The sequence below is a fragment of the Falco naumanni genome, chromosome 5, assembly GCF_017639655.2.
Source record: "Falco naumanni isolate bFalNau1 chromosome 5, bFalNau1.pat, whole genome shotgun sequence".
NCBI classification, from domain to species: Eukaryota; Metazoa; Chordata; class Aves; order Falconiformes; family Falconidae; genus Falco; species Falco naumanni.
The window spans coordinates 34,775,712-34,789,991 of record NC_054058.1 but is presented as its reverse complement, the minus strand read 5'-3'; the positions used below and the strand labels follow the sequence as shown (position 1 = coordinate 34,789,991).

The following is a 14,280-nucleotide window of genomic DNA, read 5'->3' as shown; positions in this document are numbered from 1 at the left end:
GACTTCAAAGGCTAGCACAATCTCACCCATATACGGTACTCCAGGAAAGTTACCTACCCACCTCCCTCCAGCAAGGTGACCAGCCCACATGGAATTGCAGCACAAAAGAGATTAGATTTTGAGACTGGGTAGACCAAAACTTATTTATTGATTGCTTTTTCTGTATCTTTGAGATGGATCTGTCAGAGGAAGTTATTCCCAGCTGATGGACTGGAGTGTGAAGTCCCCTTGTGCATCAAAGTAGTCAAAGACAGAGAGACCAAGCCGGTTAGGGAATGTGAACTGGTGGCCTGGCAGGTGGACCGTGACATCACTTTGGTTGACAGCAAAAGTGATCTGCAAGACAAATGGCAAAGTCAAAGTTCCTGCAAAGATACCCTCAAGCCTTTCTCCTCTACAGTATTACTGTGCCACTGTCTGCTGTGCTGGGTGAACACGCTCAGCAGCATAATCCACTCTTCAACAGCAGGAGTGTTATTTTGGTCTCCCAAGAGATGCCTATTCCATGCTCAGTTCAATAGTAAGATCCCATTGAGCTAGATGGAGCTTGCACCCTCCATCACTGCTCAAGAGCCCCGGGTGGTAGCACTGGCCAAGCAGAAGCCAGCCACCTCCCGTAGAGACAGCCCTGAGAGCCTTTTCAGTTGGGTGTCCTGTGCCAAACACCCTCCCTTCACCAGGGCATCCCAGGCCTCACCTCTGCTGTACCCCCCTTCTGGAAAGGGAAGACAGTCTCCCTATGCTCTGCACCCCACTCTTCTGCCTTCTTTGAGTTGCACACGATGGTGTTCACGTCTCCATGAGCATCAAAACGGGGGTTGAAGTGAAGCCCAAGCTGGGAAGCATCCTTCCCCAGATTCATTACAAAGCTGCAGAGAAAGATGACATCAATACTGTTTTACTCAATAGTATCATAGCATTTGCTCAATACTATGAGCATATCTGGCTCTGTTGCTTCAAGCCCAGCTGAGGATAACCAAAGCAAAACACTTTGCTAAACTGCACAGCTTTCCTAAAAAGGTGGTGCTGTGTCAGTAAGGGGTACTCTCCTCTGCTGGGGTACACAGGCCCCACAGTGCCATCCCTGAGAGAGACACCACTTAGTTTCTGCAAAGCTTTTAACAAGGGAAAGGTTCAACACTTAGAGCCCTGAACAGTGAGTTATCCTGCACCAAAACCAGCTCCCAAGAAGCCGGTTGCTTTCCACACATTTTCTTTCAGCCCCAGTTAGCTAGTGTTGCATGCTGCCTGACAGCCACTGCCTTCTCCCCACCCCGCAGGCAGCTGAAATAATTACCATTCATTAGCTATCCCAAAGCATCTGCAATGGCAGTGGGAGGAAGCAGCTTCCTAGCCATGTCTACCTTGCCTCCAGGCCTCTTACCCAAATGAGGGCAGGAGGCATATTATTGGGCAAGAGAAAGCCCAGGAGGCTTCACTCTGACACTATCAAGCTTCAAAGGCACTGGGAAAAGCTGGGACATGTTTCCTGGAACACCACTAGCACTGGTACAGCAGCTACAGGGCTCCACCTTACTCACCAAGGGGCCCCACCAGCCACAGACCTGCACAAGGGTTGGGGGTTGCTGCAGAGGCTTCCCTGGGGGGTCCCAGCCACCCTGATCCCTGCACATTTAGGAGTGCATTTCCACTGAAGTCCACTGGCCCACTCACCACCTTCCCTCCTTCCCCACTAGCATCTGAGCAGCATCTCCACTGAGTAAAAGCAAACTTCAATACCTGGAGACCCCCTGCTGCAAAATGCAGCCCTTCATTTGCACCATCGGCTGGAGCTATGGCTCAGAGCATTCATGGAGCCAGAGGACCCAAGACCTCCCAGCTACTCGGGCCATAATCTCCTGCCTAGTGAGGAAAGGCACTGTAATAGTATACCTACTCCTGGGCTATCTTCATGCAGGGGAGAGGATGTGACCATCTTAAACCAAGTCTTAGTATAGAGACAGCTTCCATTTCCTGCACTAGAGAGGATGTGGTCACTGCCAGTGCATGCAGCTGGGGCTTCACATCTGCTTTGGCTTAGCCCCTTGGCAGTAGAGTGTGTCTGCAACATGCATTAGGCAATGACTCACTGGGAAACACTGCTAGTGTTAACCTCTTCCATAGCTGCTCCTCTCCTACTCAGGGGAAGGATTCTTTTTGTCCCCCACCAGCAGAAGACAACTCTGTGTGGTGCCTTGTCCGCGCAGCACAGCTTACCTCTTGGCACTTGGTGCAATCTTCCCCTTGACAGTGAGGCGCTGGCCAGGCTTGAGACCCAAGTTGGTGCATACTGGTCCCTGGGGAACATGGAGGCAGAGACATTAGCTCAGTACCTGCTGGCTCACCTGCTCTGACTTGGCAGCTCTCCCTGCTGCCTTGCAAGATAGTGCATGGCTTTGGACCGCTGGAGAGACAGGGAAGCTCCCTTCCCCTAGGGCATTGCACCAGGGACATCCCAGAGATGTTACTCCAATCACATGGGACATGTGCCCTATTTCCCAACCTTTCTCCTGCTTCTCTCATTAACATATCTCTATTTCACAGCAGCAGAGCTTGGGTACCTACAAGCTCCCATCACACCCACCCTGTCCCAAACATGCCAGTGTGCCTTGTGGATCTCACATCATCCCACGCAAGTTGGCTGTACAGGGACAGAGCCTCCACTCCCTTTCCCTAGCTTAGATTTGAACTTCAAGCCTTGTTCAGGGCCAGAGGCTCAGACACTTTGGTCCCCAACCCCCAATAGCTTGGGGGTTTTTTTTGTTGTTCATTTTTTGTAGGCCCAGCTTTTGCAAGGACATTCTCCTGCCCCATGTATGTGTCTTTCCCCACCTTCTCTCTAGGAGAACTAAAACACTCTGGTAAACCAATATGTGCTCATTTCCTATCACAGTAGAGGCAAGACCCCACAAGTACTAAGAATCTTTCCCCCTTCCCACTTTAATAGTTAAGCCTGCACTTGGGACACTCCCCAATTAGTCACCCTCAGTCTAATGAAAGATAAATTCATCAAAGAAGTGCAATCACTCTTCTGACACAAGCATCTCCCTGGCAGTCCTTGACACTCAAAGGACACTTCTGTATAGCACATTTCGTTACAAGAAAGGAAGGGAGAATGAATCAGTGACTCATGAAAACTTCAGCCAGGAAGCAAGCAGCAAGGCTGCCCAGAAGAGATGCTCAGAAAGCAATAAACGTTACTGCAGCTACCTCCCCGGAGCAGAGCTGCTGTAAAACAGGTTACCCCAGCTTGGGAGCCAGCCTAGCGAGGACCCCCCCACATACCTCCCCAAAGGGATCCTGCAGGGAAGAAGAACACTCCTGCCAGAACAAGAAGCAGCAGCCACCCCCCTGTAATAGATACAGCTGGCATCCAGCTCTAGCAGACGGTCTGACACAGAGGCTGATGAGGAGGATAATGCAAACACCCTCACACCAAACCAACATGCTCCCCCCCCCAGTCCCACTCCACAAAGCATCACCTCCAGCAAAGCTGCCCCATCCCTTTCTCTACTCACGCAAGACATGGTGCTGCTCAGCAGGCAAATGCTCCTCTCCACCAAGGTGCACCGGTCCCAGGCAAGTAGCTACAGGAACCCCACCCTTGCCTTTAAATAGATGGGGAGCTGGGTTGTCCCAGCCCTTGGCCACCGCACCTGCCAATCAGGCTGGGGAGCGGGTGGGAGGGGCTGGTTTTAGGGGAGGGGGCACGATCACCCAGAGCTGTCCCCTCCCACCCTCACTCAGGCCTCTCTCCAGGATGCTAAACCCAACCCTTCCAAACGGGCTGCTGGTTGCTCCAGGAGGAGATCCAGCTGTGTGTGGCCGTGAGGCCGATGGAAAATAGTTTTACAATGAGTGTGTTACTGTCCAAGGCTTTTATCCCATACGGAAAACCGTCAGATGGATTGAGACTTGGCAGGAAGGGTCTGGGAGGGAGGCTGGGCTATTTAGTTCTGGCTAAATCGGGAGCAGAAGAAATATCACTGAGCACACGCAGTACCTCAGAAACTCTTTGTAGTCCAGGTGAAACCCCAGGAGCAGAGGACTGAAGCTGGATCTAGGGTCACCCAGCTCCGCCATCAAGCCTTGCTGTCCCCAGAGGCTGCCCAGCTGCTGACCTAGCTTACCACCTGCTCCTGTAGGTACAGGAACCAAAGGAGGGAAAATAGTCCTTATTCTGCAGAACCCCTAGATGCCCTCAAAACCACGCGGTTCATCTTGGCTGTAGGGCACAGCAAGCCAGGAGGAAGCCATCTTGGAGGGGTAGGCAGGATTTGTCCAGGAAAGTTTAGTGCCTGGCTCTTGTACATACCCTGGACACATCTGGGGGGCTGAGGAACAAGGGAATTTGGGTGAAACACTCTATCACAATAAGCCATAGGATCTATATGTCTTTTATCTGTCTCCACGTTCTCTTTGTGGCAAGTATGATTCACTCTGGGTGAAAGGATTCCTTTGGAAAAAGTTACTCATTTACTGCATGGCTCAACTGTAATTATACTGAAAGAAGAGGGAAAAAATTCAGGCAGTGGGCCAAGCCTGTGGCTTAGAGCTTTCCTTGTCTTGCATATTTGTTTCTAAATCACAAGATGCTCTGTGATTTCCTTAAGAGGCCCAGAACTGAAACTCAGTGAAACATTTTATTTTTCTCTTTCTATGAGGCCCATCAGTTCCCCCTCGGCTTTGGACGTGGTAGCCCTCTTACTCCTGTCAAGCACGACCCCAGAGGCTGTTGTTGCTGGGTATTTCTAGTTAGTGCCATCAATGCCAGCGGAGGTAGCAGGGACACTCCCCTGCCTGCTGGAGCTGCGGAAGGCACGGACAGGCTCCAGCCTTTGGCCAGGTTGCTGATCACCCCACAACACAAGGGGGCTAGACTAAAGGCTAAAGTGGGCTTCTCTGCTCTGACATGCTCACTCCCTCTTTCCCCCTCTGGAAACCTGCCTGAGGGTTCAGCCCTCGAGCCTGATCCCTTCCAGGTGGTGCAGGATGAGAAGAAGTGCTCCATACTAGCAGGAGAAAAGGTAACTAGAGCCATCTTCCCTCTGCTCAGGATGCATGTATAATTGAATCAATTCCCTTCAAATCCAAGATTTTGTGAGACCGAATCCCTACAAAGGACCCCAGACATTTACACAAGGAGATGAGCTGCGGCTGGAGCTACAGTCTAGCAGGTTGCAGGGGCTGTTCCCTTTCAAGAAATGTTGGATGGGGAAGGGAAATGTGTAGGTATTTGCTCACTTAGAGCTGGAGATGGGAGAGGTCAGAGGTAGTTCTGTGTCTCCTGCAGCGTTTCTGGCAGCTGGGCATTGTAACCCAGCCTTAGCAGCCACCGGCACCTTGAGTCATGCCAGTCCAGGGACCTTCCTCTAAATGCTGCTGTGGAGATTAAGAGACCAGCTCACGGATAGCAGGTGATAATGAGGGAGGTGATACCATCCCAGAGGCGACACTAAAAAGGCTGTTCACGTCAAGGAAATTCAGCCTTCAGACTTGAGGCTACCTCAGGCAGCCTGTGTTTGTCTGATGGAAGTCCAGGTGCTTCTGCTGGCATTCAGGGAGCTTTGAGTTAAATGGCGTTAGCACAACAGGCAAGGGGGTCAGAGGTGCTTGCCTGTTATTTTCAGGAGCAATGCGGTGAAGGAAGAACCACTGTGGGCTGAGAAGGGCAGACCCAGGCTGGCTAGAGCTGGCAATCCTCACTTGCTCTCATCTCATTCCTTATCAGTGTGCAATGGGCCAGCCAGCTAGGGGATGTGCTAGCAGGTTATCGACCCATCTGGTCTGCAAAGGATGGAGATAAGGATGGTGAGGACAGATCACAGCAGACTTTGGAGACATGGGCTTCTCCCTCTATGTGGGAACTGAGCAGTGGCTTTGCCTCCACCCTTCCAGCTAGGCTATTCCTCACCAGGAGAGCCCTCCTGCATCACATCGCAAAACCTTACTTTGTTTTAGAGAGAGAGACACTGATCCACATCGTACCTTGAGAAGCAAAAGACCTTCTTTGCCCACTCCCCAAAGGGAGTGACTGGACCTGATTCTGTTGCTGCAAACAGTGCCCCTGGCCATGCCAAACTCTTAGTCAAAGGGTGCCGCAAGTGTGGAGAAGGGAGTAAGGTCTGTGGGATTTTTCTTCAACAGTGCCTCATCTATGGTTATGAGGGTGAGGCAGGTGGTGTTTGCATCTGCACCTGCTTTCTCCAAACTGTGATTGTGTGTCCTGGACAAGATGGGGCCAGGAGAAGGGAGTGTAAGAAGAGCCAGCTGACACGACAAATTCACAGCCAGCACATGTTTGCAAGGCCAGAAATCACAGCAAAGACTCCATGGAGCATGTCCTATGCTAGTAGTTAGGCATCCCGCTCGGATCCTGACCCTGCACACCTCCACTGTGCCCTGTGCTTTAGAGACAACCTGAATCCTGGGAGTGACTTGTTGCTCTCTTTCTAGCCTTTCCTTGCACAACGTCCCCATCTGCTCACTCCTCCTTGGAAAGTGCAAATTGCTCTTGTACAGTGAGCAATCCCAGACAGCTCTCAAAGAACTGCTGCCGCCTGTGGGGGCTGAGCTCATCCCCTGATGCTGGCTGCAAGCCGTAGTTCCCGTAGAAGGGAACAGACACCCCCATCTGTAGCTAGGCCTGCCCATGGCCTTCACTGTAGCTCTTCTTCTAGGGCCTCAGCTTTCTTCCTGCACGCTCCTTGACACCCAAAGAGCCTGTGCTGATGTCTCCATGCTGAGATGGCATGGTTTCTTGAGCTCCCAGTTTTCCTCATGGACATCCCCACCCCTCCCAACCTCCAAGCTGTAATTCATCTTAGGCTGAAGAGGGGAATATGATTGCTAAGAGTGAATTTCATCATTGTGAGTAGCTTTGATTTAAAGCCTGCCTTCTGGTCTAGCTGATAGGCACTGTATGTCTCAGCATACCTGGACTGGACCTGCATGCATGAAGAAGGTCCAACTACTGCAAATTGTGGGATTAAGTTGAACTTCTGGGCTGAGCTGTTGGGTGGCTTTAACCAAGGTGGTTTGGCAGCCAACAAAGAAGTAGTCCAGTCAGGCAAGTGTCTGAAGCAAAAGAGGGAAGATCTGCCCCCAAATCTGCTTGTGAGGTGTGCAGTGATAGATGGGGCATCCCGAATCATGCATGACCTTGGAGGACTGGGAAAGGGCCTGGCTGAAAAGCCCGTGGACTACGTGACCAGAGTCCACCTGTATACATTGCTCTCCAGCTGGCAAAAGCCTGTTTCGGCTGCAATTACTCCAGTGGTTTGCAACATCTTTCCACTGGGAAAGCATCCTCTTACCTGTTCAGCCACTTTGTGTTATGTGGGCTGTGGTATTTTAAATTCAGGATTAGGTGCACTAAACTCAGATTTATTATCTTGCGGACACAGAGCTTCCATCAGGAATGAGCCACAGCAGGATCTCCCAAGCTTTGCCTGCTGAAACATTTCCAACCACATCCAATTTCCTGGATTAGGAGCCGTCTGTGAGGCTCCGGCTCCTGCTGACTCCAGAATCTCTGCTTTCATTAAATTAGTATGGAAATATGTTCCCCGGTGGTGAAGATAATCCTGCAAATGTTATCAAAGGGTACCTGGACAAGGTGATTTACCTGGGCGAGCCTGAGGTTACAGCTTGGGGAAGCGGGAATGACTCCTGCTCACGCTAATGACACCGGGATGTGTTAGACACACCTCGAAGTACATCCCAGGAGCTCCCCAAATCTGTGCTCCCCACCTCCTCCCCTGCACCTTTGTCTGCTCACATTGGGCTCCATCTCGCCTCTGGAGCGTAAACCATCCCCAGGCAAAGCCAGTGGGCTTTGCAGTGGTTGACAGGGAAGGGAGTACTCCTGGTCCACCAGCTGGGATGGTATTCCTGTGGCTGCAGGACCAGCACAGCATCCTGGCTCGGAGGGCAGAAAGAGAGCTGGGTGCTGGGTCGCAGCCATGAGCAGCACAGATCGGCCTGTGTAAACCCATGGAGACCGTTGGCCCAAGCCATTCAAGTTCCCTTCCAGCATGCAAGAAAAGCAAGAAGCCACCCACTGATCTGGGCTAGCTCCTTCGCCTGGGTGATAGGAAAGAGGACTCCTTGCCTGACAGTGCTAGAAATACTGACAGCACAGCAAAAATGTGCCAAGCCTTTGACTAACTTGGATGTGAAGGTTCCTGACTGAGGCAGGAGCAGTGGAGTTAGCAGATCTTTAATCCCAGCCAGGCGGTGACTGGTCAGGAAGGCTTCAGGCCATTTGCATGTCACTTTAAGGGCACTTGGTCCAGGGCAGAACAGCAAAAGCAAATTAAGGAGGGGTGGCCTGATGCTTTAGGAAAGCATGTTCTTGGTTTTGACACAGAGAGGGTGCTTGCAATGACACAGCCGGGAACGTTGCTGCACGTACAGTATTTCCAAGAGCTGAAAATGCAGGTTAAGAAAAGCCTTGCAGGCCAGGCAGTCACTGCTGACCCAGAGTGGGACAGTGATCCAGGGGCAGCTGGAAAGTGCTGAATGGAGCAAGGCTCAAGTTCTCCTGTAGGCAAAGTACAATTAGGAACCTTGTACAACTCTGCCACGCAGTTTGAAACTGATAATATTTTTCTTATTTAAAGAAAATGGGAAATCAACTTCTGACTGGCAACATAAAAAACTTCCAATTTTCTTTAAATAAATCAAGTTGAATAAGTAGAAAAAAGGAATAAGTGGAAGTGAAAATGAGCTGGGGTGCAGCATGAGTTGTTCAGACTGCAGGGACTAAAGGCAAGGCTTCAGACCTAACCTTCAAGAAATTTCGTTTCAAAAGCAAAGCTACATGCTCAGCAAATGCAGCAAATGCTGACTACAGAGGGGAAAACGTTCCCACCACTTTGTTTGGATGTCAGCTAATGGCTTCCAGAGGGCCTGCAACATAAGCCTGGTGCCAGCGCTACTGGAGAGAAAGGGAATATTGTGCTAATATGTAATGCTAAGGAATATTCCTGGGCTGCTGGTTAGTGCTGAGAGTTCAAGGGCAAGGAAATGCAGCTCCATGCAGCAGGGTCAGATGTTTCGGCACTGACGGGCTGGAGCAGGAGAGCTGCAGGCTATCAATTGACTGTGGCCATCAGCTCTGCACTGCTGTAATACCCAAATTGGTGTCCTTACAGTGCTTTAGAAACCTGCAATTTATTGAGCCTATTTCAAGCCTAGAAATGACCTGCTGGGGCATATTCCCTGTCTCGGGTTGATGTCTGTTAAAGTAACTTTTGAGACGTGCTGGGCAGAGGTTTGTTTGCTGTACTTAATATGCAAACTGTAAGTGGATGCTGTGTTTGAACATGTTACAGTAACCTAGATGCTGGTTTCAGCTCTTCCAAGAAACAGTGCTCAGGAGAAGTATGTTTGTGGAATACAGGCACATTATCCTGCAACACCCTTGAGACTGAAACTCAGCTGCATGCTATTTTTCAGCGAGTGATGTGTATAAAATACAGTGTGGAATGATAATCCTGAAGAAAAAATGTTGCCTTGAATAGGCTTTGCTGGCAGGAATGACCAAGATGCATGCAAAGTGGTACCTAGGATGTGATCTGTGATATTAGTCTCCACCCATGGCAGAAATGGCATCAGAGCTGCTTGGGAGGTGGGAGGTGAGGCAGGCAGGGAGCCTGGAGCACATCAGGTTTTTCTTACTGACATGTACCCTGTATGGGTCATTGCATCTACTTTGGCAAACACGTGCATCCTCCAGCCAGTCCACAAGTCAGCATTAGGTGCACATCTCATGCTTGGAAAGATTCCAAAGCACATGGGACCACAAGTCATCAGCACAGTTGAGCTGAAGCCAAGGCAGCCAAAACGGCAACTTGGCCATTCCAAGGGGCAACGTGGCCCTGCCAGGTAGTAAGAGCTGGAGAAAAGAGCATTTGCCTTGGGCAGACATGCAACTGCCCTCCCTTGGGGTCCTGCAAGTGGCACAGCTCATCATTCCCCAACAGGGATGCATCTTCCCAACAGAGGCGGCACCCCAAAGCCACTGCAAGTCTCCTCTGCTGCTTGACTGGGGACCTCTCAACCCCCCAAAACTCCCTTGCGGGTTTCAGTAGCCTGTGCCATCCCTAACTTGGTGCACCAAACAGGCAGTACTGAGCCCTGTTAGACAGCTGCTGCCTGCCACCCTACAGCCATCTGGAACAATTACCCTCTTGCTAGTAAGCTGTCTGCTATCTACTGGGATCAGCTGCTGAAATGGGAGGGCGTTTTGGCAGGGCTTGGCACCCTCCCTTCCCTGAGGCTGGTACTATTTGGGGAGAGAAAGCACAGGGTGCTTCTCTCCGATGCTATCACAGTTTAGAGGCAGTGGAAAGCACTGGGATGCATCATCCCCTGCGACACTGTTGGTTTCCACCCACTTGCAAGGAGGCCCAGGCACCCTCTGGGGCTGGTGGCCACAAGCATGTCAGCGCTGTGGTGAGGCTGTGTCACTCTTTCAGAAGTTTTTGCAAACAGATCTCTCAGAGGAAGCCCTTTGCAGAGCCATCTCTACTGCTGCCAGCAAGCACGTCCATCCATCACCGTGTCCCACACAAGGGACTTGCTCTTCGTTACCTCTGGCTTCTCCATCTTCTTCTGCTCCCAGGCAGAGACAAGGTGCTGAAGCCCCCCACTGACACCAAAGCCTGCCTGCAGGAAAAGCCAGCCTTCCGCAGTCAGCCCAGTCCAGGTGTCAACTGTCCACATCTCATGGCAAAAGATAGTGTTATCCCAAATCTTCTATCAATAGGATTCACACTTGGGACCTCCTTGGTTCCCTCCTACAGATCCAGAGCTGGAGCACATTCACAACAGTAGCTGGTGGGGTGGTAATACAGGCCATTTTGTCAGGAGCACAAGTTCACACTTCCCCAGCACTGGCAGCACAGATTTACTTTCCCTCTCCTTCTACTGCCTTCTGCTCCAGGGCTGCTCTCCTCAGCCTTTCCCAAACAAAGGACCATCTCATTTTTCTGGAGGAAAGCCAAGGACCAGCTCACATCCCAGAAGAACTAGGCAGCTTGCAAGAAGAGAGGGAAGTATGTTGATGCCCTTAGCACTGCAATAAACAATATGGCTTTGTCCTATGGGATCATAGTCTTGCTCTTGTTATGATGGATGTTGAGGCTGAGCACTGACAGACTCTTGACTTTGGCCAGAGGGGCAGACCTTGACATGCCAGCTGACTGCCCAGCCATGTGCATGGGTGGGTTTTTTTCCTGTGGGACAGCTTTGAGGATTTTATGAAACAGTTTTGGCCCATGGGCTACTGGTTGAGAGAAGTTTTGGTAGGGAATAGGGTCACAGATGGGGATAAGGGTTGATTAGACTTAATATCAGCTTCAGTTTGGCCTCTTTGCAGCAGGAGCCTTGGGGAAGAGGGATGGATATTCACTTGCAGCACCTGTGTGCCAGGGATTTGGTGGCAAGTGCTGCTCACATGAGCATGAAGCCTGCTTTTCTCTCCCAGCATAGAAGTAAGGGAGAGTCCGTCAGCCACCCTTTATAAGCCATAGGGCAGTCAGTCTGTGGGGCATGCATCGTGGAGCAGGTCCGTGTTGTCTGTTCATCCACAGCAAGTTCATCAGACACACCGTGAGGCCAAGGGTCGCCGCACTGGCAGGAAGCTCGGCCCTTGCACCCTGGGGTGCTGACCCTTGAGACTTCTCCAGAGCTGGGAAAGGCTTTAATGCATTTAGCTTCTTTCTTGGCAAAAGCAACGTAAATGACTGCAAGGGAGTGCAGCCCATGAGGAGAGGGCAGAAGGCACTGCCTGAGGATGGGGTAAGGCACTGGGAACATCTCTGTGGACATGACAAGACAGAAGCATCAAGGAGCAGAAGTGGGGCCCCTGCAAAGCTCCCTCCTGAACAGAGGGGCACTTATCACTTCCCCTTGGCTCCAGCTACTGATGGTGGTTACCCAACAGGGTTACTAAATCTGTCTGACTTCCCCTCCCACCCCAGACCCCAGGCTGGTGACAGCATTTCAGAGGTCACACAGATATGGTTCGCGTGGTGTCCCCCGTAGCCCTGGCTCCACAGGGCTTGCTCACGCCTGTTCACCCTCACCCTGGAGGCCTGTGGCCTTAAGTCCTGCTGTCTAAATATTTTTTTGTGCAGGGTGGATTAGCTTCAAAAGCCCTGGACATCTGAGAGGTACTGGCCTCCAGGCCCTTGGACGTTTACTCCAGAAGCAGGCAACAGCCAGGATCTGTCATTTCCATTCCCACCAAAGCAAACAGGGAAAACCAGGGAGGTTCTGCTGGCCTCTGCACTGGCTAAATTTAGTGAGGCAGGTTCAAGCTGTAATATAGTGCACATCCTCCCATTCAAAGGGAAGATGGGGAGATGAGAGTAGTCCCCAGATTAAGCTCATGATAAGGAGGTAACCTCAGAGGGAAAGCAATGTCCTTACAGGGTCTGCTGTTGCATAAACTTGCCCTGAGAGGGACAGGCCCTTTGCAGGACCCAGCCCTAAGCCAAGCTCTGGGTGAGGCATCCCTCAGCCTGGGCCAGGTGACTATCCTGGGCTTGTTTCGCTGGCTCTGCTGCCCGAAAGCTCCTGGAAGGAGCAACCTGAGGGCCAATGTTGGGTGCAGATGTCGAGATGGAGCAGCATGAGCTTGGTGCTGGCCAGCCCCAAGAGAAGGCCACTTGTTTAAAGCTCAGTTTTGGCACCCCATGGGGTGCCTTCCAGCCCAGGGGCACGTGGAAAGATCCAGAAACAAGAGGCTTCCCTACATACCCCTTGGTGAGTGCCAGGCTGGTGTCTGTTCAGGGTAAGATCTGTCAGGGATGAAAGTCTCCCAGGGAAGCAGGCATCAGCCTTGACTTTCCTGGAGAGAAACAAGCAGGGGGCAAAGACCCAGCCCTCCCCAAATGCACCCCTTCTTAACAATAGCACTGTCAGCAAGGACTTGTGCTGCATGGCAGGACTCCCCTGTGGCCCTCGGGGACTTATCTAGCCCCTGACGAGGCGCAGGGAGACATGCCATTCTGACAGTCCTTCCTGCTTTGGAAACAAAGGCGCTTGTCTTTCTTTGTGGTGGTCTGTTTGTTTGGGGGAAAGGGAAAGAAAAACAGCAGAACAGGGCCTTGTCCCACTTGGTGCTTTATTTGGCTGCCCTGGGGATGCAAGCTCAGCTTCGTGGACAGGGAAGGTTTTACCTGCTAAGCAAGTTGAGGAGGACTTGTGCCCATGAGCAGGGATAAGTGGTGCAGGAGGCAAAAGTGTGGCTGGGAGAAGGACCCATCCAGGCTGGTGGGTCAGGGCAGCTGGGGGCCAGCCCTACAAGTGGACAGAACTTCTCCAGCTGTGGTTTGAGTCCAAGGAGGGTGGCCAAAAACACAAGCAGCCTGCCAAAAACAGCGAAGGCACTCAGCCCTCCTTAGCTGGCTCCCCAGTGATGAGAAGAGGTTACCCCACTTGGCCCAGATGCCCACCCCACCTTCCCTAGGGATTGGTCCTGTCTCCAAATGGCCCTGCCAGTCTCTTGGCTTGGCTGCCACGGAGGAAACAGGGCTGCTGCTTCCCTTCTCCGCCTCCTCCTCCTTCTGCTGTGGGAGGACTGCCCAACACTCCCAGCTGGTGGGCGAAAGCACTCCTGAACTTGCTCGGCAGGTAAAACCTTCCCTCCCTGTGAAGTTTCTCCCTGTGTTTATGACTGTCTGTCTCTGAGCCAAGGATGCCTTTTTGGCAGCTCCAAGAGTGGGCCCGGCTGGGTGCGGAACACTGTTTTTCTCCAGGATTTTATTACTTGCTTCGTTTCTCAGGGTGTCTCAGCTGGCCTTCCTTCAGACTCGTCATCACTTCATCACTATCCACTCTCTTTCTTCCCCCACCCTGCATGGACCCCACGTGTGGCAGGGAAACCACAGGTGGCACCTGGCACCTCCCAGAAATCTCTTTGGACAAAACATCCACTACTTAGCCTTGCTACAACTTCCATATAGACTGAACCATGCAGCATCCCGGTGATGTGGCCAGTGGGTTGGGGAGGAGATGGAGACTCATGCAGTTGCTGTGTTCCCATCCCCTTCTGCTCTCTGGCTGTGCTGGGAGCCTATCACACCAGTGCCAACACTATCTCTTGCTGGGCAATGGGGCTGAGGCCCCCTCCCCCGGTGCCACGCTGCATAGCCACGTGTCCTGGGGTACCTGTTCCCTGTCCCTCTGCCTCAGGATTACTGCTTGCCTGCAGGGACCCCTCAGGGCAAGGGAGTGGGTTGACCTCCCTGGGCCCAGGCAGGACCC

The 14,280-nt window shown here is 51.9% G+C and overlaps 1 protein-coding gene across 1 annotated transcript; it reads right to left on the bottom strand.

Annotated features, from left to right (window-relative positions):
- Positions 1-129: 129 nt before the first annotated feature.
- LGALS1 (galectin 1) lies at positions 130-3,630 on the bottom strand. The gene is made up of 4 exons (XM_040597054.1): positions 3,519-3,630; positions 2,218-2,297; positions 698-869; positions 130-336 (listed from the first exon to the last, which is right to left on the bottom strand). Exons 1-4 carry the CDS (start codon positions 3,525-3,527, stop codon positions 193-195), a joined length of 405 nt encoding a protein of 134 aa, XP_040452988.1. The 5' UTR covers positions 3,528-3,630; the 3' UTR covers positions 130-192.
- Positions 3,631-14,280: the final 10,650 nt, after the last annotated feature.

Coding starts and splice junctions, on each gene's coding strand:
- LGALS1 (XM_040597054.1), bottom strand. Junction 870..2,217: donor ATTGCACCAAGTGCCAAGAG/GTAAGCTGTGCT, acceptor CTTTCTCTGCAG/CTTTGTAATGAATCTGGGGA. Junction 337..697: donor AGAAGGGGGGTACAGCAGAG/GTGAGGCCTGGG, acceptor TTTGTCTTGCAG/ATCACTTTTGCTGTCAACCA.